Source organism: Heterocephalus glaber, unplaced genomic scaffold (assembly GCF_053883595.1).
Source record: "Heterocephalus glaber isolate CG9 unplaced genomic scaffold, H.glaber_assembly_v1.0 deba00001442, whole genome shotgun sequence".
NCBI lineage: Eukaryota > Metazoa > Chordata > Mammalia > Rodentia > Bathyergidae > Heterocephalus > Heterocephalus glaber.
Window position 1 is genome coordinate 1,837,774 of NW_028258296.1, and position 27,644 is coordinate 1,865,417.

Sequence of the window (27,644 nt, forward strand, 5' to 3'; positions counted from 1 at the left end):
ATCACTGTGGTATGATTCTTTTAATTCTTTGGGGAAGATCCCCAGCAGGGGAATAGCTGGGTCAAATGGGACTTTCAGTCCTAGTTCTTTGAGGTTTCTCCATACTGATTTCCACAGGGGTTGCACCAGTCTGCACTCCCACCAGCAGTGGGGAAGGATTCCTCTTTCCCCACAGCCCTGCCAGCATTTGTTGTTGGTTGATTTCATGATAGCAGCCATTCTTTCTGGAATGAGGTGGAATCTGAGTGTTGTTTTCATTTGCATCTCTCAAATGACCAGTGATGTTGAACATGTTTTCGTATGTTTATTTGCCATGTCTACTCTTTGCGTGAGAAATGTCTGTTCATTTCAGATGACCATTTTTGGATTGGGTCTTTAAATTTGGGAGGTCTGATTTTTTTAAGTTCTTTATAGATTCGAGATAGTAGACCTTTGTCTGAGGGACCACTGCTGAAAATTTTTTCCCACATTGTGGGTTGTCTCTTCACACTGCTTGTCCTTCAGTCTTTCAGTAAAATATGAACAGTCTACTAAAAGAAATATTTAATAAAGCTTCTCATGTTATAATAGGAAAATTTTCCAAGTTTATCTTTTGAGTTTGCATTTCATGTATTATTTTAGTTTTAAAATTAATTTACTTATTTTTTAAAAAGGATAAAAGCTTCTAAGGTTTATATACAGGAAAGTCTGACTTCATTATCTCCATACTTACAGACAGAAGCAACAGCAAGGTCTCATTTGCTACAATGAGAGTCCTGCCTTACCTCACCTGGAGATCACGGCAGGGTGGATACTGACCTCTGGGGACAGCACAGAGTAGGCCTGGGGAGGCTTCTCCAGGGAGACTGGCAAGCAAAACTGGCCAGTCTTCAGCCGTCCATTCTGAAGCATCGGGATCCACTTGGAAACGAAAAGGAAACAATCTCAATTTAAACATGTTTGTCATGAAAATAATTACTTGGAAAGTCTGTTCTGTGAAGTTGGTACATCCCAAATTTGTCTCCTATCATCAAACTATAAGGGATTTAATTATATAAATAATAATAATTAGAGGTTTTCATGATTCCTCTAAGGAATCAATTCCTGAAAACAGTATTATTACTAGCCATGCAGTACTTAATAGAAAGGGTCCTTACTGTCTAAGGAAGAGTAACCCTGGAAAAGGTAATGAACTTAGTCAATTTTAAAACTGAGATAAGTTTCAAAATAGGGAAAGATTTAATCAGCTGTGAGTGCTGAAAATAAAACTAAAGAGTACTATTTATTTTTTTAAAATTCATGTCACCAATGAAAAGAGCAACAACAAAAAAAAGAGTCAAATGTTGATTTTTATCTTTTGGATAGAAGCATGATTTTTTTCTGACAAAATTATGTGACAGATTATTAAGATGTCCTTCATCTTAATTATACCTCTGTAATTCAATCATAATGATTTTTTTTTTTTGGTACCGGAGATCGAACTCGGGACCTTCCACTTGAGAGGCAGGCGGCGGAACCACTGAGCTAAATTCCCGGCCCACAATCATAATGATTTTCGAAAAATACTCAAAGGTTTGAACTTCTTTCCAAAGGGTTTTTAAAATTCATTTTAACAATCAAATCATTTTCTCCTTAAATCTGTATTTATACTGCACTGCTAAGTAAACTCAATAATCAGAACCAATGCCTACGTATTTACACAAGGTGGTTAATTGCTTAATTAGCTAATTAATTAATGAGCATTTTCTTGTTCTGATAACTCCTCCTTACCAATGCAACTTTACGGCTATAGGAAATGGGAGAGTATGAAAGTAGTAAGAACCATTAACTATATCTTGTAAATATTTTTAGGATCAAAGAACTAAATATTCAACAAAAAAGACTTACTGTATATCCAACGGGGGTTTCAAGAGGAGTATTTTGTTTTTGTTGACAACTAACATGATAAAAAGTAAAAAGTAAGTGATGATGGTCAGTTAAAGTAGCAGGGAGTTTAACCTTGATTTCTTCATGAAAATCAGGAGACCTTCATACAAAAAAATAACAAAAATCAATAATCAGTAATTTGTTCAAGATACATAATTGTTGCATTTGTATGCTTAAGTAATTTTAAACTTAATTTTAGATTCATACTTCATTTTTCTCTAGTCCAAAATATTTTTCTTTATTCCCAATCTCCAAATAATTAAATTCTACTTCCAGGTGAGGGAGCTGCCATTGTTTCTGAAAATTCTCATCCCGTTTCTATTAATGGACTGAGTAGTACTACTATTTGAAAATTAGTATTTATCACCTTCATACTGACATCCCCCTTACACTGGAACCTGAATGCAAGAGGAGACTATGGTAGAGCTACATTTATGAACCAATTCTTGCACATACTACAAGGGAAAAATAATGAGTTGCATAAGTGTATATTTAAAAACCATCCTAAAAAAAATTTTTTATTTTGTAATAGTATCTCTAAAGATACCTTACTAGCAAGTTGGGCTCTCTGTGGAATGTCCTTTATCAATTAGTCCATTGTTAGCAAAATTTAAAATGTCACCAAAACATGGACTAGTTTTTGACTGACTTACAGGAGAGAAAAAGGATAAAATCAAGAATGCTGCCCAACACTGTAAGAAGACAGTGAATGTCAGGTCTTCTGCCTCAGTGTTGGTGTTTATTCAGAAAGGCCTTAAAGGGCATTTTCATAGAAAGCATAACTTTTACTCCTGATGCGCACCTGAAAGGGAGAGAACCTTGCGTCCTGACCTTCCACACTCAGGTAACTCTTAGAACTGCATCCAAGGAAAGTGCATCTAAACCATGTGGCTCTGGCTCTCTCCACGGTGAAAGCTGGCACACCCATTAGACTTTCTTTCTCAGATGTGAATCAGTCAAGTACCCTTTCCTCAAGCAAGCCTCAAAAACCTGTTAACCAACAGGTGTGGATTTGACTACAGAAATTCTAAATGGAACTAGGCTTTAAGTAATACTAACAAGAAAGAGAGCTAATATCAGCAATCTGAGAACTTGGTAACTTCGGTGAGGAAAAAAAAGAAAAGATGCTGTGCAGCTTACTACTGATCTCACCAGTCATCACCAAACTGAAAAAGCTGAAGTCATCAGCAGTGTCAGAGGTATCATCACTCTGATTCCACGAATGCTGAGAGCAAGTATAATAACAACAACCTACTCACAAAACTGAGAAACTCTTAGAAATTAGCACTTTCTTCATTAATATCTTTCCTGGTACTGTATACTTTGGTTCATCACTTCCTGAAACCACATTATGTGAAGCATCTATGAGAATTACTCATTCAACAAGTAGGTTTAATCGCCCACCTTCAAGTTAAGCATTGTGTTAGTTTAGTGGTGATCTTAAAAATAAATGCACAAAAATAATTACCCTCAAAAAGTATGTAATTCAGTAGGAACATAAATAAGACACAAATATCAATAGCTATGCTATAAAACAGAGGTTGGCAAACTAGGGTTCAGAGGGGAAATCAAGTCCACTATCAGGTTCTATTCAGCCTGCAAATTAAGAGTCGTTTTTGCATTTCTGAATAATGGAGTTTTTTTGGTACCGGGGATCGAACTCGGGTCCTTGTGCTTGCGCAGCAGGCAGTGAAACCACTCGGCTAAATCCCCAGCCCTCTGAATAATGTTTTAATAGATGTGAAAATGATACATAATTCAAATTTCAGTGTTCATAAGTACAGCTGTATTGCAACACAGCCACTGACTTGCTCGTTTCTTTACTGCCTATGGCTGCTTTTGTGCTACGATTGCAAAGTCGAGAGGTTACCAGAGAAGGCCATGTGGCCGCAGGCCTAGGAAACACATGATCTAGTCCTCTGTAGAGAATATTTGCCAACCCCTGATGTAGAGCATACTGATGAAGTACTTCAAGAGCAGAGTTTAACAGATTACTGCAAGTTTGAGCTCAGGGAATTATTACTTAGGAGGCAGTATCTGATATGGGCCTTAAAAAGTGAGTAGGAGTTCAACAAAAAAAGGGAACCATTATCATAAAAGACTTAAGAAAGGCCCAGAAATAGCACAGGATGTGTTTGCTACTGAGGCCCAAAGAAAATCATCAAGACTTAAATGTTGATTGGATATTAGAGAACAGAAGAGAGAAAACAAAAACATCTTAAATTTTGAACTAGAGTAACTAGAAAAATGTTGGTACCATTAATAAAAACAGAAAGGCAGACAGAGACAGGGTCAGATAAAGAGTCAAGGATAGAAACTGAGAAGTCAGCAAGGCACCACAATGAGTGCATCCAGAGGCTGATGAAAACACAGGTGTATGCATCAGAAGGAAGGCTAGGCCTTCATTAGCGCAGAAGGATTTTCACTGAATGTGACCCTGAGAGATACCTACACCAGGTCATTCAGGAAAAGAATGCACAGAGAAGGAGGTTCAGAGCAAAGCTGTAGTGTTTTGTATGGAACACCTACACTTATGGGAAAAAGAACAAGTATGACTCCCACTACCACCACAAAAAATGTTCAAAGTAGTGGAAGAAAACTGAGATACAGCCATAAAAACAAAGGTGAGAGAGAAAGCTTTAAGGAAGGGCAAGGAAAATACATATTATACAACTGTACTGGGGAAACTTCTGTGTTTTTAAGTGTAAGAAACATTAGTTTCTTTTCGAGAACAAATGAAGCTAATGAAATAGGACCTGAAAGAGAAGGGATAACTGAGCCACACTCAGAAGCAGCAGAACAGCATGGCCAGGGAGCAGAAGAGAAGAGATTCAGACCAAGCAGAGGGTAGGCTATTGCTACATTCGAAACAGAAGGAGAGGCAGATGAGTACAGAGAGGATTTGAGGTGAAGAGTCGTGGAATTATGGCTCTCAGTTGCATAACCCTAAGTAATTTAACACAGGAATGGAGAGCAAAGCAAACAGAAAAGAAGCAGGGACTGGAGGAAACTACTTAGCTACTGTTACACTGGAGGGTAAATTACAGCAAATGAATTACAGTAGCCCCACCATATGATACAATATTAGTCTGCAATAATCCTGCTTGCTGCAATTCTGTGATTTTTCTCCAACATTTAATAATCCCCAAAAAGTAAAGCAAAAATTAAACATTACCCAAGTAAGCAATGTCCCAAGGAAGTAAAATTGAAAGTGACTAAATCAAAGGCTTATTGGAGGTTGAGAATACCACCAATTTAACTAATGGGCTTAAGCTTCGTAAAGTCTTAAATAAAACTAAAAGGTATCGGGAAAAATAATAGGGAAAGATCAAAGGACCAGAGGTCATAGCGATAACAATATAGTAAGAATGAAAGGGTCAGAGACTTTGGTAGAAAAGATCTTTTATGTACAGTCTTATCCTTTAGATGTCTTTGCCAAATCCCTCGGATGTTCGCCTTGCCTCTCACACATCAGTGCAGCAAAGCATTTGGTAAAACACACTAATGTGAGTGCTAACAACGCCACTACTGAGACGTGAGTAACTTTGAAAGAAATATTTTAATTCAGTACCTGTTATGATATACTACGGCTGTATAGGCTTCCTTTGAAAACTCTGAACAGCTAGATTTACCAAAGATTACCTGTAACAAATAACAGCATGTTGAAACTTTGTTGCAATAAATGCTGGATGTTTCATATCTATGTAAGAATTTGTTTGATTTAATAACTGAGAAAAATGGGCAAAATCAGCCCAATGAAGAACAATGTGCCTGACGTTCATTAAAAGCTCAACTGCTTAACTATAGGTTTCTTTTCAATGACAGACCCATCTGACATTCCAACATTCAAAAAGTTTCTATTGATTATATTTCTATCTACTGAGCAACAAGGTACATTTCTTTCCTTTTTCTTAAAGAAAGTGAAGAATTCATTTTATACTAGATGTGGCATATAATTTGGAATTTATATAAGAAATATGATCCCAGAATGGTGGCATAAATCTTCTATATAAATTGATGGCTTCTCCACTAAAAAAGCAGAGTCATTCTGAAAGTCAAACATAAATTATTCATAAATAATATAAAATATTCTATTTTTTAGGTTGTTATGTATCCTTTGGTCCTAGTACTTCCTGCACACTACAATGAAGGAGGAGCTCTATTCTTTATTCTTATATATGTGTTTAAAAAGAAATCCACTATATTTTTCAAAAATACAGTATTATTTCTGGGGAAGGTTTAGAGGTAAAATAATTCAGCCTTATTTATCTGCCCACTGAATTCTGAGAGAAACACTGTGGCTAACTAGGGCAGCTGATTCCAAAATGGCTTAATGATGCTAAGGTCACAGCTCAGCTGCCACAAAGCAGACTCGCAGTGGTGTCCACCTAGAGAAGGAACCCTCTGTCTGGCCGGCCATCTTTCCAGACACAGGAACAGGTGTATGCACAGGTCAGCACACTTTCATCACACCACAGGTAAAACAACTAAACCCAATTCTTATACAAAGAGTTTAACTAGCACCATCCTTAAAAGTATACCGGCAGGTATTTTTTTTGTAACCTTTCAAGCATGTGCTTTTATTTTAAAGGTATACAGGAGTGTAATAATTATGATTGCCCTAGGTAAGCCTTATTTGATCAGTTCTATAATAACTTAGTATGTTGTGACAAAATATTCCGGTACGAAGTTTTCAATTTTATCATACTGCATTATACAATCAAAAAATTATCAGGAGGACCATTTGAATAGTCCTTATTTAAAAAGTAAGCAAACATATCATGTGGCTGTGTATACACTCTTTCAAACCAGCTACTCACATAAACATAAGATCATTATATTTCATATGGTTAATAATACATAATTGAAATGAATGCAGTACCTTTTTCTCTCTGAAAAACTATCACTTTTCAAAAATAACCTATTTGTGTGACATGAATGAAATAATGTGAGAAGTCTTCCTTTTTCGACCATCTGACCTATATTTTTAATCACCAACATGGACCGCAATTACATCAATTACAGCAGCAAACAAGCACTATGACAGGCATACAGCTAACAGTATATCGTGGTCCCTGCCCTCAAGGAGCTCACAGTCTAACAGATGAGGTGAAGAAATAGAAGTTACAGACCGATAAGGGCTGTGGAAAAAGCGAGAAGACGCTGTGGTGGCACAGAGGGATGGGCGACCTGCCCATGTGGGTGGGGCAGCCCTGGAGCCTCACACAGGGCCCTGCACATGCTAACACCCGGAGGAGCTGGCTGAGCAGACGACCAGGACATTCTTGCACATATACTATATATGTCCTAAGCTCAAATTCACATACAGGATATCAGGGCATCTATTTTCACTGTCTAGTATCTTTTCTTTTTTTTTGGTACCGGGGATCGAACTCGGGTCCTTGTGCTTCCACAGCAGGCGGCAAAACCACTGAGCTAAATCCCCGGCCCAATCTTTTCATCAATTACAGTAGAAAATTCACTCCTTCAGCAGAAATAAAGAGCATGAAATGCTAATTTCAAACCTCAATAATAAATCTTACATTCATTTCACAAATATCCAGCCTGTATTATATGCAAGGGTTGAAATAGCTGCCACTGCTGTCAAGGAGACCTAAAGATGCTGATGAAACTGAAGCAAGAGGGAAGAAGAAGGTGTTTTCTAGTGAGTGGAAAAGAATCTGATTGAAAGGACGACACAGACAGGTAAGATCAGACTGCTGGCAATGCGGGCTCTCAGAGTGTGACCATCTACAGCCACAGCATACCCCCATTCCTTGTTACCAACATCAGTTGAGCCGAGAATCTCTCCTCATGGCAGGAGACTCGGGAGTGTCAGACAAACCCCGAGTGATGATGCTGGCGGTGAACAACCTCCCCGGTCTGGCCTGTGTCCCACCGCTCTGGCTCGCTGCTCAGGGGCATTCCGCGGCTCTGCTCCCCGGACTCCCGGAGTGGGCACCGCACAGGCTTACGCTGGGGTACGCAAGTGCCTCTTCCACACAGCACCTGCTTCTGGTCTCAGTAGGGCGCTCCCTCTCTCCCTCCCATCTCTGCACATCCATCCCTTAGGGCCTCTACCAACCTTTTAATAATCAGCACATGTTTTGGTTCTCAACACTGTCTGCAACATGTAATCCCTTGATGAGAGTCAGAAATACTGATAGCTGGTTCAGGTCCCCAGATATTATGACTTATTTCAAAGGAGATTCAGCCTGGGTGCTGTTAGTTTTAAAAGCTCTCCAGATGAATCTAATATTCAGAGAAGCCTGCCAGAGTTGCTCAATCAAGGTGGAAAGAGTCAACACGTTATAAGCTCGTGGAACACTTTCAAGCGCCAACACAGCCTTGTATGCCAGTCACCTCCCACCTCCACTCCCTGGCCTCTCTCGCTCACAGGGTTGCAGAGACAGTCACACATGCCGACAGAAAGTTATCTGTGTGCTGACAGAGCTCCCAGGGACACTGGTCTGACCCTCTTTAGAAAGCTTCTTTAGCTTCACAGGTATTTCTATCACATCCTCTAAACTGCAAGTCTTACTCAGCGTTGTATCTCTAGGATATGCTAACTCTTCAATAAATGTTAGAATTTATAAATATTATACATAAAGGAAGTTACAAAGTTAGGATTTTAATTTCCAGTTTGGAGCTGCCCACCAAGTGATACAATTTTTTAAAAAGCTGATTTAAACCAAACATAAAGACTAAGACTAGGAAAGAACTCTTCTTACCGGCATGGCATTGCTCGGGTCTTCTCCATACATAAACTGGACTTTCACTGTGATATTCCTGGCAGAACCCTGACGATTGGCAAAATTAAGGCTCTGAGGGTATATGTAGAGAAGATTTCTGCAAAAGCAACAGTATAAGTAATAGTGAATACTAAAATACTACATATCACTCACCAAACACCATCAAAAGATGAAAAAATATTGATTATTAATATTTGCCAGGTACTATGCTAAGTAGTCTCATGTACCTGATCCTTAGAGAAATCATTCAAATACAGAGCAATCAAATACATCCTGATTTTGCAGATGAACTGAGAGCCAGAAGTTAATTGATTTCCACACACAGCAAGGGAAATGATGAAGCTGAAATCAGTCTCGTCAGCCAGACTTCAAAATTCATCCCCTTCTTTCTATACAAGGCTTCTGGGAAGTAAGTGAGTATGGAGGAAACACTGCCAAGAAGTTAAAGAGACAGTTCTACTATTATCTTAGCTACTTCAAGCAGATATAAATGGAATGGAATGTAGAAGCATTTTGTATAAATTTGGTAAAGGACTTAAGAGGTGTAACATTCCACATTATTGTTTAAAAACATACTCCAATGTAGTGGGTCTAAGAGAAGCAGGTGGTGACTATGAGACAATGACTCTGTACCCTGCATTTGTCTGACTTCCGCCCCAGCTCATGCCTGGGCACCTCACACTAAGGTCAATAGTCCCTGCTGCCAATATAAAGAAAAGAAAAAATTTAAGAAAAGAAACGAAAAGAAAGAGCTAAAAAAAAATGAGTTGCTTTACCTGAACACTATGCTTGGAACTGATGAACAAGATTTCAGGTAAATAAAACCCTGCTTGGGCTGGGGATTTAGCTCAGTGGTTTTGCCGCCTGCTGCGCAAGCGCAAGGACCCGAGTTCGATCCCCGGTACCATAAAACAAAACAAAACAAAACCCTGCTAATCAACTTCTAAGACAATAAAAATAGGTCTAAATTTTCTGGAGTGCAGTAGGGCAATCCAGAAATTTTAAACAAACACACAATCTTTGACTCAAGAAACCAACCTGTAAGCTGAAGAGAATACTGTTACTACACACAAGCATAAATGGGTGTGTTGAAAGTAATTAAAACATTTTTATAATTGAGAATAATTACAAATAATTATAAAGAAACATAGTGTACATCAGTATGCTAAGCACACCTGATTTGAAAATCCAAAATCCAAAACTAAAACTTTTTGAGCTCTGACACAATACCACAAGTCTGCCAGTTCAATATACACAAACTTTGTTTCATGCACAAATTTGCTTAAAACATTCTACAAAATTACCTTCAGGCTTCATGTGTAACATATGTATAAAACACAAATGAATTTTATGTTTAGACTTCCATCCCTCAAGATATTTCATTTTGTACAGGCAAATATTCTAAACCTCCCAACCTATTCAAAATCAGAAACATTTCTGGTCCCAAGCATTTCAGATAAAGGATATCTGTACTGGATACGGAGTCCTGCAAATGACAATGTGCAGCAGTATTTACAGAGTATTTATGGAATATGGAAAGGACTGATTAAGCTAACATACATCAGTAAGAAGGGATACTATGGAGTCCTGCAAATGACAATGTGCAGCAGTATTTATGGAATATGGAAAGGAATTCTGACATGTTGGACAGAGGGTCAGGTTGGGCGGAACAGGCTCCACCGTGGCATTCCCTATATATGGTCAGTTCTGGTGGGCAGGTGTGTGCACATGGGTACGGCAGGTAAAGGAGAGGGAGAGAAAGAATGGATAAAATCGTATTTCTAAATAATAATCATAATAGCTTTAGTTTCTTTTTCGGTTAATAGTAATGGCTTTAGATTTTTATACTTTTTATTTTGCTTGAACTTTCTGCAGTGAAAACATGATCTATGCAATTGGAAAACCAACAAAGTAATTTCCATTTTGGAGAACAAGTGTCCTTCACAACAAGCATATTCTCTGGAAGTATCAAAGAATGGAGACAGTCAATTGTACTTAAAATAGTCAAACAGCTCGCTAATCAAAAGAACTAGGGCTCAAAGATGAGTACGACAAACCACCACAGTCCACTGTAATCATCAGAATTTGTACAGGAAATATTTATGGACTCGCCAACAAATGTCACACATTATGTTGGCAATGATAAGATATACTCAGATTAAGAAGTCATTCCTTAGAACTGAGAAACATACCATCTAAAGGGGCGGAAATGGCCATAAACCAATCATTTAAAAACACTGTCGAGTTACACAAAGGGAGTATGGAGGTGACGGCAGGGGAGCAGAGCTGTTCAGCTGACTGTGACGTCTTGTCTGTAAGACCCCTACCTTTTCAACCCTGACAATTTATTTGGAGAAAAAGTAGATTGCTTCTGTGTAGATTGTTCCAGAGCCTGGATTTTATTAATTGCATTCCCACACTGTCATTTTTAACATGGTCCTCAGAGTTTTCTATAAATTGAGAGATTTATCTAGCGCCTTGGTTATATTTAATTTTTTCAGTCAAGAACACTTCTACCAGGAAGAAAATGTTTGATTGTTCCTTTCTATCCAACTAGTAGATAATGATGATCAATGCCTGAATCAATTAACCCACTAACAGCTGCCAAAAGCTAACTTGCTGACATTCTTTCTTTACTGAACAGCCGGGACGCCTCAAGCAAGGGCATTTTCCCTCATCTACTATTTGCTTTCCATGGAGCCAGTCTAGACTCAATACTTGATTCTTTTCCATTATTTTCCAGATTTCAAAATAATAAGTTGGTATACTACAGTCTTCTAATGTGGATCAATTAAGTAAAAGTATCATTTAGAAACTTACAGATCAAAATATTTGACAAATTTCAATACACTGTAGTTATCACACTTCTGGGTATTCAAATTGTCCGATCTTTGGCAAGTGAAAAAATTCAAACTGGCTTTAGATTCAGTAGTCTTTGATAACCTATTGCTCTCTCTTATGATGTTGTTCTAGGTTGTGCTTGGACATTTTCTCCTCAGATCTGGAGTCAGTCATTTCTCCAATGAGCTGTGTTTCTTTTGAGTAAGAAACATTTTTCCCAAACCATAGTCTGAGCATTCCACGTGGGTTAATCATTACTTTTAGGCCTTTTAAGTAGAAAAAGGTAAAAGAATAGTGCTTCAACAAGAAATACATCCTGAGGTCATACTGATTTTTCCAATTCAAATCAGGACTACAGGTATTTACTTCATCTTTGCTATATGTGTTCTATCATTTTTTTCCCACACTGAGAATCATTCCCCAAAACATCAACTATGAAAGAGTGAGAATTATGTCACTTAATTTCTGATTTGTGTTATTCCAAGAGTGGTGTTTAAGGAACTCCAAGATTCCATGGTCTGAGGAGATGAGCCTGCCAAAAAAAATGAAAAACCCAGGGGAAACCAAGAGAGTACAGTGATACAGAAACTGCAGCAAAAAAATACAAGAATCAAATAGTATTAAATGCTATTCAGGGCTGGGGATGGTGCTGCCACCTGCCTCACAAGCACAAGGTCCTGAGTTCGATCCCTGGTACACACACCCCACACCCCCCGCCCGTAAAATGCTATTCAGCACCTAAATGAGGCAAAAACTAAAAATGTCCATGGAATTCATCAAAACCAAAGTCACCAGTAACCTTAGGCTGAAAACAGAGAAAAGGGAGATTCGGGAGTCAGTAGAGGAAGAAAATGAAATAATCTTAATTCTTAAAAGTACACATGTGAAGCAGAAGATGATAATGCAATAATTAGAGGCTGAATATGGGAGTTTTTAAGTCTTTTAAAATTGGAAAAGTCTGAGCTCAATTAAATTCCAATGAGAAGAATCCAGTTGAGGCCGTTCACATTTAAGACTCTTGAGATGATGAGGGAATAGAACCCAACACAAGTAATAATGCCTTTGTTAGGTCTGTAATTTCTCACTGTAAAACACAGGGAATTGGCAGCGCATGCTACGTGCTGAGAATACAGAGGTGAAACACACAGTCCTTGACTTCACAGAACCCCAGGGTCTAGAGGGCCAATGAGACCGAGATGACTATGCTGTAGTTGGGGAAGCTCTGAACACAGGACTCAAGCTGATCTGAGGAGATGGGGGTCAAAGACTCCACCCACACAAACCAGTGAGAAATTTACAAGATCATACACACATAAAACACACAGCAAAGCAAAATGCACCATACTCCACCCCACAATCTGATTAGTCTAGAATCATCTTGCTCATTTACGTATTTTTTAAAAAATATGTATCTTCGGGCCAGGGATTTAGCTCAGTGGTTCCACCGCCTGCCTCGCAAGCACAAGGTCTCGAGTTCAATCCCCGGTACCAAAAAAAAAATATGTATCTTCTCTGACAGAGCCCAAACTCCATAAGGGCAAGAGCTTACTCATCTCTTTGTCATATTCCCAATGTTTAAAATGGTATCTCATATTTATTGAATGGATGAATGAATTGTAGAGAATGCATGTAACAGTTTATGATTTAACATTTCTAGAAATCTGGATTCCAGGTTAAATGGGAAGTGACTGAACATTATCATAAATTATGTTTGATTTCTGTAACAAGCAATATAATTTTAAATTCAACTTGATCTGAAGGACAAATGCATCCAATTGAATCAATTATTTTCCATCTAACAAGTCCACTAAAAAAATTCCCAAACAAACCTAGTAAACTTTACTTTTTGTATTTTAAATACTCCTCTCAAGCAATTTCAGATGAGTAAGAATAAGACTGAAACACAAGAAGGTAGCTGACCAGACATTTAGAGAAAAGGAATAAACTCATGTTTCACTCCCCCACAGAAGTAAGTTCGAGACTAATCAAAGGTTTACATAGTAAAACTGCAGAAGTACTAGAAGAGCTGTAAAGAGACATCATCAATACAGGTGAGAAGGGTATTTCTAAGCATAAGTCACGGAAATCATAAAAGACATACATTTTAAAGCATCTATTTGGGAAACGATACCATAAATATAAGCGGAAGAAAACACAATTTGTTATGTGTACAACAGAGTATCCACAATATGTAAATAATTCCTAATCAGAAAGAGAAAAAATTTAAAAGGGGGATCAAGTATGGGGAAGGAATTACATACATATAGACAGGTATTTCACAAAGTTAAAATAAAATAAACTAGGTACATATCTGCCTATTAGATTTATCAATATTTTTGTCTTTTTCATTGAAAGCACTGATAAAAGTATCTGGGGAAAGAATTCTCAGATGCTCTTCTCAGGGATGTAAAATGTACACTTCTGAAGAAGAATCTAAAAATGCAATCATAATTTAAAGTCAACATCTATAGACTTGCATGAAAATACAAAGATAACATTTTACGCACAGTTTATAATTAGAAAAAATTTTAACAGATTATGAGAGTGATTAAATTAAGGCACATACATGTAATAGAATATGGTATCTAATAGAAGACTGTAAAGTCAAGTTGGTTTTTTTTTGGTACCAGGGATCAAACTCAGGACCTTGCACTTGTGAGGGATGCGGTGCCCCTGAGCTAAATCCCCAGCCCGTAAGATTTTCATTTTTATAGGTTTTTGAAATATCTGAGTTTTCACAGTATTTCCAGCATTAAAAACAAAAACTGGGCTGGGGGTGCAGCTCCCTTATATATCCCTTACTAACATATACTAGGTCCTGGTTTAATCCCCAGCACTGGAAAAAAAAATCATGAGAAAAGTAATAAATAAAGTGATCCCTGCAAAGCTGGCTCAGCTTCTGGGTCTACACAGCACCATCTAGTAAGATGGTCTATGAGACAACTGCACCCATGTGATTGGTTCTGAGATTTACTGTAATATAAAATATATAATTTTGAATATAGTATAAAACAAAATATCTAATGAATATTTTATATTGATATGTTGAAATGATTTTATATATTAGATTAGGTAAAATATACTATCACATTAATTTCATCTGTTTCTTCTGTTTTTTATTCTACCTATCAATATTTTTAAATTACAGGCAGTCCCCAAGTTAGGGCAGTTTCACTTAAAATTTTTCGACTTCATGACGGTGTGAAAGCAACTCAAATTCAGTGAAAGGCTACTTCAGATTTTGAATCCTGACCTCTCCCAGCCCAGGCACATGGCCCTCTCTCAGGATGCTGGGAGGGGCACAGCAGTTCCTGCCAGCCATGTGATTGGGTTTAAACAGCCGCTCCTTCAGGGCACACAGTGTGCTAAGCTACAATGTTGGAAGATGGGTGTACTAAATGCATTTTCAATTTGACATTTTCAACTTAAAATACGTTTATTGGGAGAGAACCGTATCCAAATCAAGAAGCATCTATCTGTACACATGTAGCACACATTATATTTCTACTGGACAGTACTGTTTTAGACAAAGAAGAGGACCTGAGGAGTTATTCTGGTATTCTTTACTTTAATTAGTATAAACATTTCTACTTTAAAATGTTTTTCTCAAACAGTTACTTTCAAAATCTTTCTACCAAACACATTGCAGTGGTGGCCCCTATACTCAGGGGAAGCAGTCGAAGACCCTCAGAGGATGTCAGAAACCAAAAACAGTACCAAACCCTATTCAAATGTTTACAACTTTTACGTGTTCACATAAAGGAAGCATTTTATGGCTTTTCTTTGGAGTACATGAATTGCTAGCAGCATCGCACTTGCGTTTTGAGGCATTGTTAAGTAAAATAAGCGTTACTTGGACACACGTGCTATGCTGCAGTACCACAACACTGACCAGACAACCACAAGAGCTGCTGAGTGACTAACAGGCAGGGAGCATGTCCAGCACACAGCGCAGGTACTGTGGACTCAGCAGGACAGGGAGCCAGCGCAGGATTTCATCTCTCTGCCCAGAACAGTTGACAACTTAGGAGTTACGAATTTCTGGAATTTTCCATTTAATGTTTTTGGATCACAGTTGACTATGGTTCACCAGAACCTCAGAAAACAAACCCATGGATAAGCAGGTACTCCTGCAACTCAAAAATGAACTATCATAGCTAAGGAGGAAATTAAAGAAATACTGCATAGAGAACAGCCAGATACCTTGTGCTTTACTTAGAAACCTCATCTCTGCAAGACTGTGTGACCCATGGAACGCAGGACTTTGCTTTGCTTGGAATCTAAACAGCCGAGGCTGCTGAATGACCTAACAGTCTGCCTAGCTAAATGTTTTATGTATTCATTCTTAGAAGACAGGAATTCTTAAATTAGGGCCTAAAATTGCTTAACAGTAATATATTTTCTTTGGCATTTAAAAAATTTTTATAAATTGCTGCCTATATGTTATCAGGGTTCTATTTAAATAGGCACAAGTCCAAGGAAAGATTAAATTCTTTCTGCCTTTAACAATGTGTATTTTGGGCCGGGGATTTAGCTCAGTGGTTCTGGCACCTGCCGCGCAAGCGCAAGGTCCCGGGTTCGATTCCTGGTACCAAAAAACAAAAAACAATGTGTATTTAGGAACCATCAAAAGGTTTACATAAAATCACTTATGAATCATTTATGAAACCATTTTCTTTATATTTTCCAAATACATTTGCAGCCTGCAATCAGAAAAATTACTCACTTTAATTATGTTCAATAATGTAATTCAAACTACTGTAAGAAAATATCCAGATATTCCTACCTAGAACCAATATACTATAAGGATGTATGACCATTACCTCTAAGCCTGTCAATTACCTTACAGGTAAGAAATTACATAAATTGTACAGAAAGCACTAGTATTCTAGCATAGGATTGAATCTCACAGGAAATTCTTTCACGTGGTCACTTTTTCAGTATTAGAGTCATATTACTTCTTGGCAATCAGAGAGGCTACTCTTCAAATTCTCTTTTCTAAAAAGAACATACTGTATCAAAGGGGGATTAGCATTTACTATGTGTAAATTATGCACTTAGGGAACTCCCTTATCTTTACCATTCTCATCTGTTTCATGAATATTTATTACACCTATGAAGTATAAACCACTGTGTCACAGATTCATAAGGGATATAAACTAAAGACACATAAGGATCTGGACCACAGGCCACTGATACTGTAATAAGGGAGAAAGGCTGGCTCGGTTCAACTCTCCCTCAACTAACAAGTGGGTGAGATATCAGAACCAATAGGGTTAAGGCACAAAAACTGACAGCTCATTTAAGAAACATTTTGAAATATGCCTGTCATGACCAGTCATCACAATGTAACTTCTCTCTTTAAATAAGGAGAGAATTTGAATTTTTACTCTAGTTCAATATACAGTTTTATACTGATAGGAATCAGTGCAAAGGATAAAATGAAGGTAAATAATTTTTTCTTCTTCATTAATGGAAGTATATGTGTTTTCATTTATTTTTATTCTTTACTTTTTTTTTTTTTGTACCAGGGATCAAACACAGGACCCTGCGCTTGCAAGGCAGGCGGTGGATCCACTGAGCTAAATCCCCGGCCCATATTCTTTACTTCTACTACAAGTATTAATATGGTTTTGTGTTAGACACTTAAGAAAAAGTATACACAAGCTAATCAAAAGACATAATTCCTTACCAAGATTCAAGAGACCAAACCTCAGAAAACCTAAATTCTAACAAAATTTCCCAGTTTACATGAGCTTCTATGAATATAGATAACTGTACAAATAGAATGCTACAGTATGAATGTATCTACATTGGTTGTTGAGCATTAAAAAGCCAATATATAGTAATCTGTAGTGCTTATCACTCAGCAGATAATCTTCTAAGTACCTTGAAAATGCTAATTTTAATCTTTATGTAACCCTATAAAGTAGCTATTATCTGCACTCGATAGAGATAATTTGACCAAGGTTCACAGAATTGAAGAAGAGCAGAGCCAGGATTTCAATAAGCAGTTTTTCTCCAAAATCATGTTCTTAACCACTATGGTACACAACTACCTAAATAGTAACACTACTATCCAACCCCTTAATACTATACAATCAAAAATGCCTCTATTGTACAGTAAAAGAGACATTACTAAGAAAAGAATTTTAGGGGCCAGCGATTTAGCTCAGTGGTTCCGCCACCTGCCTCGCAAGTGCAGGGTCCCAAGTTTGATCCCCAGTACCAAAAAAAAAAAAAGAATTTTGGAAAAGATTCATTTTGTAAAATTTTGCTTGACAATTTACAATTTTAAACTGAAATTCGTTAGGTCAGTATTTTTCTCTGCTGAAGAGCTATTAACTTCTCAGTACTTGGGGAGCTAAGGGAGGTGGATCACAATCTCGAGTCCCACTTGGGCAACTTGATGAGACCTTGCCTCAAAACAAACAATTAAAAAAAGGCCTGGGAATATCATGTACAGGTGCAAATTCCCAATGATGAATGTCATCATACTGTATACCTAAAATGCACCAATAAACTTAATGAATTTTTTAAAAAGGTCTGGGAATGTAGCTCAGTGGAAAAGCCCTGGGTTCAATCTCTAGTACCCCCAAAAAGCTACTAACTTTATGAAAAAATATTAGGTAGTGTTGATTAAACACACTCACGCATGCAGAGATGTACACATACATGGGTTAAAAATCAGTTTCTTGTGATATACAGATAGACATTTGAGATCTTCTACCCGCCAGACATTGTTCTAAGTGCTCTATGTTTCCTTTTTTGAAAATCCTCATAACCCAATGAACTACCTATTACAGTTTTCCCAATACAAATGAGAACCACAGTATGAAGAAGTTAAATAATTTGTCCAAAGCCAAACAGCTAAAATTGACTTTTGGACTCAGACCACAGTCAGATTCCAGAATCCACATTAACAATTTTATCATATAAATTTAGTTTCTTAAAAAATTCTTGATATGAATACTCAATGACGATAACCACTTATAATTTAAGCATTTCATATGTTTCCTTTTAACACTAACAAGGACAATGGAACTTTCATTTATAGACATATTATTAATCTTTGCTTTTGGTTAAATTTATAATATCAGAATTGTTACTAAGATCACAAACTTCAGAAAAATTATGGTGGGCAGATGATAGCTTCTGATACTAGGAAGAATTTCAGATTTAATTCTAGCTTGGCTAAAGAAGACTAAGACCTTCTGGTGTTCCAGCAGTATATGGAGAAGATCCTGGAACATGAAGCACAGTGGAGAGAGCAGACGACCTGTTGTGCTAATGTTTATAAGTATGGAAGTTTGTGATGACTTACAAGGCTGGTTACAACATGTGAAGTGAAAGACACACTAACAGATAATTACAGTGACAAGTAATAAGGAACATAAAATGATGTTAGTTTAGACAGATTGCCACAGTAATGATGTTAGTTTAGACAGACTGCCACAGAAATACAGCACTGAGAGTCATAACACCACCTGCAAGAATGAAGGAAGGTTTCACAGAGAAAGAATTCTGGGGATCAGAGACTGTTTACAAAAGCACTAAAAATACAATCTGTGAGATGCATACTTAATCCATTTTAATTTTTCTCAACTTTAATGATGAAGCTACCCATCAAGAGTTTTGATTTGCAAATCTATTTTAAAATCATAAAATACTAAAAGGAGCTTTTAAAAACAGGTCCCTTAACACTAAAAGTGCAATTTATAGTATAGCAAAGTTAATAATAACAACTTCAAATTACCTATTTAGTTCTCATTTCCTTGATTTCATTTGGCATTGATCTAACTTAATGTGAAAGGTTACATTCGTGCAAGTTAATACAGATTAATGATTAACTATATTCACCTGCCAACCTTACCTTTTATGTGGCAAATCCTAGTATATATAAAGTTAAGAAGTCTAGGTCTGCTTATAGGAAAAAATTATTCAAAATTTCTTGAAATTGAATAATTAGGATAAAATGTACACAATTAAGCTCTTTCTCATTATTGTTCCTCTAGTTATTTCTTCCAGGATTGATCAAGACAATTCATCATTTGATTCTGTATCTTCAGAGCCAAAATCAAGATTTGCTATGTTAGATGATGTAAAAATTTTAGCCAATGGTCTCCTTCAGCTGGGACACGGTCTTAAAGACTTTGTCCATAAGACTAAGGGCCAAATTAATGACATATTTCAAAAACTCAACATATTTGATCAGTCTTTTTACAATCTATCACTGCAAACTAATGAAATTAAAGAAGAAGAAAAAGAACTGAGAAGAACTACATCCAAACTGCAAGTCAAAAATGCAGAGGTGAAGAACATGTCACTTGAACTCAACTCAAAACTTGAAAGCATCTTAGAAGAAAAAATTCTACTTCAACAAAAAGTGAGATATTTGGAGGAACAATTAACAAATTTAATTCAAAATCAACCCGACATTCATGATCATCCAGACATAACATCACTTAAAGTAAGTAAAAAAATCAAAGAGGGTTCATGATTATGTTTTCATTGTGGACTTAAAAGTACTTCTGAGACATACTATTTGAAATACTTTGTTGCACTGTTAAAATATTTTATTTTTCTGATGAAAACATCTTCTATAAAATAAAATTTCCATTATAATTTCAAGTTGGTTTTCATTTCCCTAATAATACATATGAAAACAACTAAACTGTATTTCATGTAAAAATTAGAAATCAGTTAAGTAATAAAATATAGAATACTAATTATACTATTGCAAATTACTTGAAGTTAAATGAATTTCAATTTAAAACCATTCTTCCATGTTCAACAACAGACAAATGCAATACAGTAAATAGTAAAGAATTATTCCTACTAAAATAGTGTGAGGGGTTTTCTTTCTTATAATTGAACCATATCATACAAGTGAAAATTAGTGCCAAAATTCATTTTTCCAATCTATTCATCTAAAAAATTAGGTCATGATAGTTATAAATCTTAACAAAAAAAAGAATAAAAAGGAAATCTTTATAATCGAACTGCTATCTATATACAGGTTTTTGTAGAACAGCAAGATAATAGCATCAAAGACCTTCTCCAGACAATGGAAGAACAATATAAACAATTAAACCAGCAGCACAGTCAAATAAAAGAAATAGAAAATCAGGTAAGTCAGTATTTTAATAGTATGTCCAATATTTTACATTTTGGTTTATATAAAGACTACACCCTAAAATTATTTAAAAGATTTAACTGGATCATGAAGAAAATGATCACAACAGCATGACTACTAAGATCGCAGGCTCTGTAGCTAATGGTAACGAGTTTGAATCATAACTGAAAACTTCCTAAGTGAACAGGCCACTTATCCTCTTTGTCTCTCAGTTTTCTCACCCCTCCCAAAAATAATAACAAAATCGATCTTACAGGATTACAGTGAGCAAAAAAGAATTCATAGCAGCCAAAGTGATCCTATTAAATTTTAAATTAATCATGTCTCTATTTTTGGTCCAAAACTCCCAATGGGTCCCATGTCACACGTGCTAGTTCTTAGGACCTGAGATGCCCTGACCTCTTGTTATCTCCTGACTTTATCTCAACCTAATCTAGTAACTTTGGTCTCTTTCCTGTATTCTAACACAGCAAACACATGCCCCTCATGGCCTCTGCCCTCCCTTCCCTCTCCCAGGACTGCTAAATGCTCCCCTCCCTCGCATCTGCATGGCCTACTCTTTCACTTCCCTTAACCTTTCATCATACACAAAATATTCAATGAAGCCTTTTCAGGCTACTTAATCAAAAATTACAACTCCCTATTCCCATCCTCCAAAGCTTCTGCCCTTTAACATTTTTATCTCCTTAACACTTATCTTTACATATACATTTTAGTGATTTATCCTTTCTACCCCTGAACTAGAATGTAAGCTCTGTGAGCACAGGGATTTTTTTTCCCTTATTTTTATTGCTGTAGTCACAGAGTAGGTGTTAAAAAAATATCTGTCTCACCACCTGCCTTGCAAGTGCAAAGTCCTGCATTCGATCCCCAGTACAAAAAAAACAACCTGTTAAACTAACAAATATATTCAGCACTCGGAAGTTAATAAATACTTCCTATGATTATTATTACTCATATTAGAAACTGTGTCCCCAAAATAAAATTGATCTAAAATGCAAGCAACTGGCTGAGACAGGAAGGTATTTATTTAGACTAAAGCTATCAGAATCTAAGCACTGCAAAATATAGAATAGTTTTTAAAATATTAATTAGTAATATTCTTAAAGAGCCATTCAAGAGTGTTCAAAAAATAAAACAAACTCAGAGGCACTGGTGAAAATCATATCCAAGATCTACAAAACAAGTATCATTACTGATTTCCACTGAACAAACATAATTTTGGTAGATAATGCTAACTTTCCAAAAAGCTTTTTGCTCACTACTTTTAATTTCTATAACTTTCTTTTTTTACGTTACTTTTCTAAATTATTTTTATTACATCCTTTATTATGATTCAATGAGCTTGCCCACAAAAGCAAATGGCATTACATAATGATATCATTCTATTTTTAAAATAAAATGTACAGTAGTCCCCGGCTTATCCAGTTTCACTTTCCATACTGTCCATGTGATCACAGTCCAAAAATATTAAATATTAATATTTGTCCTGATTCTTGAAGTCACATTAACATAACTTTATTATACTAGATTGCAATTATTCTTTTATTATTGTTATTAATTTATTATATCTAATTTAGAAATTAAACATTGCCATAGAGATGTACATATAGCAAAAGAATAGTATGCACAGGGTCTGGCATTTCCTTTAGCTTCAGGTGCCTACTGGGGGTCTGATTACGTGTCCCTAGATAAGGGTAAGGGGGGACTGCTGTAAGAAGAAATCAAAACAACACATTTCTGAGCTGGATGAAGTTCAAGATCATCTATAAGTTATAAAACCGCAACTCAAGAAAGTTAAGTGGCTTTAAGATCACACAGATACTTAGTAGAAAAGACAAGTACCCAGTAAGTGAATTTTACAAGTTACATCCTGGGAAACAGCATGTATTCCAGCATCAAAAACTAGCAACAGGGGTAGAGACATACCTCAACAACAGAGCGCTTGCACAGTGTGTTCAGTGGGTTCAATCCCCACCCCACCCCAACCCCCAAAAGACTCAAACAACAATAATAATGCAAGATAGTATGTATTCTACTTTTCTCACTATTAGTAAGAAAAACTATCAGTTAATTATAAACCCAAACTGTAAATAAAAGTTAAATGTTCCTGCTAAATTAGCAATGAAATATTGATTATACCAAATTATAATTGACTATATTGAAAATCCTGCCAACCTGCCAAACTTCTACAGATATGTTCTCAAAAACTATCAAGTAAGCAGCCTTGTTTTCAAATTATGTACTGTATCTTTTTTTTTTCTTTTTGGTACTGGGGATCGAACTCAGGACCTTGCACTTGCAAGGCAGGAGGTAGAACCACTGAGCTAAATTCCCAGCCCTATGTACTGTATTTTTATGGCAGGCCTGAGAATCAGTAAGACCTATGACTGAGAATTAGAAAATTTAAAATCTGCTTGTATTACTAAATAGAATCATAAATATATTCCACTCATATAAATAAAGAGAACACTGTATGTCAAAATGTTTTAAGCAAAATTTTTGGTCTTGTTCTTTTTCTGACTCTTTAGTTTTTTGTTTTATTTTTGTATTTTGCCTTATTCTCTTGATTTTTTTTAGCTCGTTAAATAATGTCTGATTAAATATTTCTGAGAACAGGTCATCTGTCCAATCTGGATAGTACTGTTTAATTCCTCTTACTAAACTGAAAGCCAAGACACATATAAACATTACTTCTGCTATCCTTACTCAGACTTCCCCAAATCATATGCATATTCAGTATCATTTATTAAAACTAGACTTGCATTCTTTTATCAGCTCAGAAGGAGTGGTATTCAAGAACCCACAGAAAATTCTCTTTCTTCCAAACCAAGAGCACCAAGAACTACACCCCCACTTCAGCTGAATGAAACAAAAAATGTAGAACAAGACGGTAAGATAACTTGGTGGGTTTCTTTCTGTAAGCCACCATCAAATTCCCTATTCTAAGAATCCGATGTAGACTAAAAGAGTAAAAAGGCACATCCACCAATTACAGTGTGTCAACTTAAACTGAATCCTGAGCTGTTTTTAAACCTTTTAAAGACATTGCTAAAATAATCAGTGGAACATAAACATGGACTTCACATCAGAAAATATGGAACGATTATTAATTTTCTTACATGTGATAATATTATAGTTATGGAAAAGAATAACTCATGTTTAAGAGATATATGCTGAAATATTTAAGGAGTTCAGTGGTCACAATGTTTGAAAACTGCTTTCAATGTGCATGTGCGTGTGTCTGCAAATATGGCACAATGCTACCAGTTACTGAATACAGACCGAGAGATGATGGTGTTCCCTTTAAAAATTATTCCCACTTTCCTAGAAAAATTTCAAAAGAAAAACCGAAGTTTCAGGAACAAAGCCTCCATTCCTAGTCAAACTACAACAATGTGATATATTCTCAAAACACTTATTTTTTATGTAATTCATACAGAAAAGGTCCATGTTACTGGTTTTTTCCATGTATGCTCACTCTTTCCACATATTTCTGTTTACTACCTGCAATCGGTATCCATTAAACACTGGGCTTATGTATTTCTGCCACTTATTAGGTCAACCAAATATAATAATAATGTTTAAAGTTGTCACTTTTCTTAAAAAATAACTAATTTGGTAATACTATTTTATATTGTTTATATAACCTGCCATTTAATAAAAATGTGTTAGCATAAGCATCACTGGGAAAAAGCTACATTCACCACAATCCATTAAATGTCAAGTAAAATCTCCAGCTCCAAAGACATTATTATTTTATGTACTAAAATTTTGTTGATTCTAGGAATTCCCGCTGATTGTTCCATGATTTATAACAGAAGAGAACACAGCAGTGGCACATATGCCATTAGGCCCAGCACTTCTCAAGTGTTTAATGTCTACTGTGATGTTAAGTCAAGTAAAGCTTGCCCATGGGGAAAATGGACTGTAGTTAGTTCAAGTCACTCATTACCTATATTAGTAAGGCTAACCCTGTTATCTTTGTTCTGAATAGATACACCGTGAAATATATATAAGCATCCATATAATTCTAACAGTTACATTTTATATTATTTATGTATTTATTCAGTATTCTCCATTTCCTCTATACAGTAATCTGAAGTGACCACAGTCAGTAAGTTTACTAAGAAGAAATTAATTAGTTGCCCCCTACTTAACTGTTTGGGACCATAATAAATAATAAAGTGTATTACCATTCACTTATCATACATTACTATATTAACAAATTACTTTGCAAAAAAACCAAACTCCAAAAAATGTTATTTTTCAAACATCTGTCAACAGCAAACTATTAAAAATAAACAATTTCATTCATTAAATTCAGGTACTTCTTGGACATTAATTCAACACCGAATAGATGGATCACAAAATTTCAATGAAACATGGGAGAAGTACAAATACGGTTTTGGGAAGCTTGATGGTAAGGTGACTTCACTTAATCATCATTCTCTTGCTAATTTGAAAATATTTATTGAGAACCTATTATGGAATGGACATTGGAAATGCAACAATGAATAATAGTTCCAGGTTTATAAGATGCATAAACAAAAACACATTTGTTAGTAATAACAACACTGTCATTATTTGAACTATACTTATCACAATTACATCTGTGCTTAATTATACTTACCACAATTCAATGACTTAAATTATCATAATTATCAAAAGTCTGATTAAGTACTATATGCTTTGACATGTGATAAGTGTTATGAATGAACTGCAAAGATAATCATCCCTATCATCAGTTACTTTATTCTCAATTAATTAAAAGTTAGAAGGGCTGAGAGCTGTAACTCAGTTGTAGAATGCTTCCCTAGCAGGCACAGGGTCCTGGGATCCATTCTTAGTAAAAAATAATAATAAAATAAAAGATAAAAGGGGCAAGGACAGAACATACATACAGCATGAAATTTTAAATTCTAATTATTTAAATATTATAAATGTATACTACAGAATATGTGGTTTAAATAATTAATGAACTCAATGCATTATTCTACTTTGATCACAAAACAATATAAAGTAGCAAAGTAAAGCAACAGATGTTTAAAATCCAAAAGGCACATTATAAAAATCTATGAATGACGTACAAGCACTCACTTATAAAGTAGAAAACATCTATTTTTATATCAAATTTTTAAACACTCAGTATGTTTTGACCACTTAAAAGTTTTTATATACGTACCAGTTAAATTCCTAACTACGTGTATCCAGTGATGTTTTGCAGCTCCAACCTTTTTCTAAGAGGGCATGAAACCCAACAACTAAAGACTGATAGTTAAGTACAGAATGTTTACTCATTTCTAACAAAAAAGCCATTTGTACTTACACTAACAATCTTTAAATGGAGAGTCTAACTCAATAACAATGAGGAAATACACACTTTTTTCATTAAATACTTTAATAAGAATTATGAGAATGTCTTTTTTTTTTGTACTGGGAATTGAATTCAGGACCTTGAGCTTGCCAGGCAGGCACAGCATCACTGAGCTAAATCCCTGGCCCAAGAAGGTCTTATTTGTCCTTATGTTTTCTACTCTAAATAAAAGTTAATTTTAATATTATAGAGAAAAGTTATTAGGAATCAAGCATTTACATTTACATTTTTAAAAATATCTATGCCCTTCCTTTTCTACAAAGAAAACGTATTTACAAAGCAAATACCAATAGCCAAGTTTGTATTTGAGAAAAATGACATTACTATCATCCAAATCTGGGAATACTTCACAATCTCTTACTGCATATGACTATCAATACATAGGTGATAGTAAAGTTGGTATATAGGTAAGTATTCAGAAGGGACATTCTACCAATGACTAAATCTAAAAAGATCTACAATAGTCTAATATGTGTCAAATGCTAGGCATCTTGTAATATCCATTTTAGAAAGGCTAATCAGTCTTTAAACAGGTCTATTAATATTCCAGCATTGTTTTTGTATAAGCTACTGTCAGTAAAATTATTTAAAAGACTATTAAAATAACCAAGGATTCAAAACTAAAGCAATTAATTTACTTACACAAATTAAAAACACTGTAAAAATTCTCAGGGCTCAATCTGTAGTTAACCATATACAGATTTTTAAAACTTCTTTTCAGGAGAATTTTGGCTGGGCCTAGAAAAGATATATTCCATAGTGAAGCAATCTAATTACATTTTACGAATTGAACTAGAAGACTGGAAAGACAACAAGTATTATGTTGAATATTCTTTCCACTTGGGAAATCATGCAACCAACTACACACTACACCTGCTGGAGATGCCTGGCAACGGCCCCAAGGTGTTTCCAGAACACCAAGACTTGGTGTTTTCCACGTGGGATCACAAAGCAGACGGACGCCTTCACTGTTCAGGAAGTTATTCGGGTACCCTCTTTCACTGCCAATGCTTTATTTTTCTATCTTCAAAATGTCTCCCCATAGTTTTAGGCAACTCTGTAATCCAATTCTTTCAAATCCTAATCTCAACTAAGCATTTTCTCTATAAAAATCTATTAACAATTATTTATAAGATGTTATTTATTGTAGTTCAACTAGGTATTTTAGCGCTAACCCTCCTCAGCTCTCTCTTATGGTATACACAAAAGTTGTACAAATTACTTAAGATTAGGATACACAGATCTACAAAACTGTCATCTTAATAAGAAATGGAGTATAGTCATAGAAAAATAGAGTAGCAGTACCTATAAATGAGTTTGTAGTTATTAAATCACCTATCTTCTTTAGGAGGCTGGTGGTGGCATGATGTATGTGACGAAAACAACCTAAACGGCAAATACAACAAACCAAGAGCAAAATCTAAGACAGAGAAAAGAAGAGGAATATGTTGGAGATCTCAACATGGAAAGTTATACTCTATCAAATCAACCAAAATGTTGATTCATCCAAAAACTTCAGAAAGCTTTGAATGAGCTGAGGTAAATTAAAAAACAATAAATTAAATATTAAACTCATTCCAAATCACTGTGGTTTAATAATCTGATATTTAATCCTTAATGGAAAGTTTGAGAA

At 35.7% G+C, this 27,644-nt stretch overlaps 2 protein-coding genes across 18 annotated transcripts in view; one reads left to right on the plus strand and one right to left on the minus strand.

Moving 5' to 3' along the window:
• The window catches only part of Dock7 (dedicator of cytokinesis 7), a 198,422-nt gene that overhangs the window by 98,716 nt on the left and 72,062 nt on the right, over positions 1-27,644 (minus strand). For all 17 annotated transcript variants that reach the window (XR_015451897.1, XR_015451898.1, XM_021255643.2 and 14 more), the window contains exons 15-18: positions 8,637-8,754; positions 5,477-5,547; positions 1,867-2,005; positions 799-900 (exon numbers count right to left, since the gene is read on the minus strand). Coding sequence is in view for 15 of the 17 variants with exons in the window: in XM_021255643.2 (XP_021111302.1) it covers positions 799-900; positions 1,867-2,005; positions 5,477-5,547; positions 8,637-8,754 (430 nt within the window). In the remaining 2 variants the exon portion in view is untranslated. The remainder of the gene's footprint in view (positions 1-798; positions 901-1,866; positions 2,006-5,476; positions 5,548-8,636; positions 8,755-27,644) is intronic.
• Angptl3 (angiopoietin like 3) lies at positions 19,414-27,586 on the plus strand. The gene is made up of 6 exons (XM_013071030.3): positions 19,414-19,968; positions 20,518-20,628; positions 23,413-23,527; positions 24,962-25,057; positions 26,733-26,999; positions 27,360-27,586. Exons 1-6 carry the CDS (start codon positions 19,474-19,476, stop codon positions 27,542-27,544), a joined length of 1,269 nt encoding a protein of 422 aa, XP_012926484.2. The 5' UTR covers positions 19,414-19,473; the 3' UTR covers positions 27,545-27,586.

Excerpts from the sequence above, each read along its gene's own strand:
- Angptl3 (XM_013071030.3), top strand. The coding sequence starts at position 19,474 with ATGTACACAATTAAGCTCTTTCTCATTATTGTTCCTCTAGTTATTTCT. Across the intron at positions 23,528-24,961 it reads AAAAAATGTAGAACAAGACG|GTACTTCTTGGACATTAATT; the intron begins GTAAGATAACTT and ends CATTAAATTCAG. Across the intron at positions 27,000-27,359 it reads CTGTTCAGGAAGTTATTCGG|GAGGCTGGTGGTGGCATGAT; the intron begins GTACCCTCTTTC and ends TATCTTCTTTAG.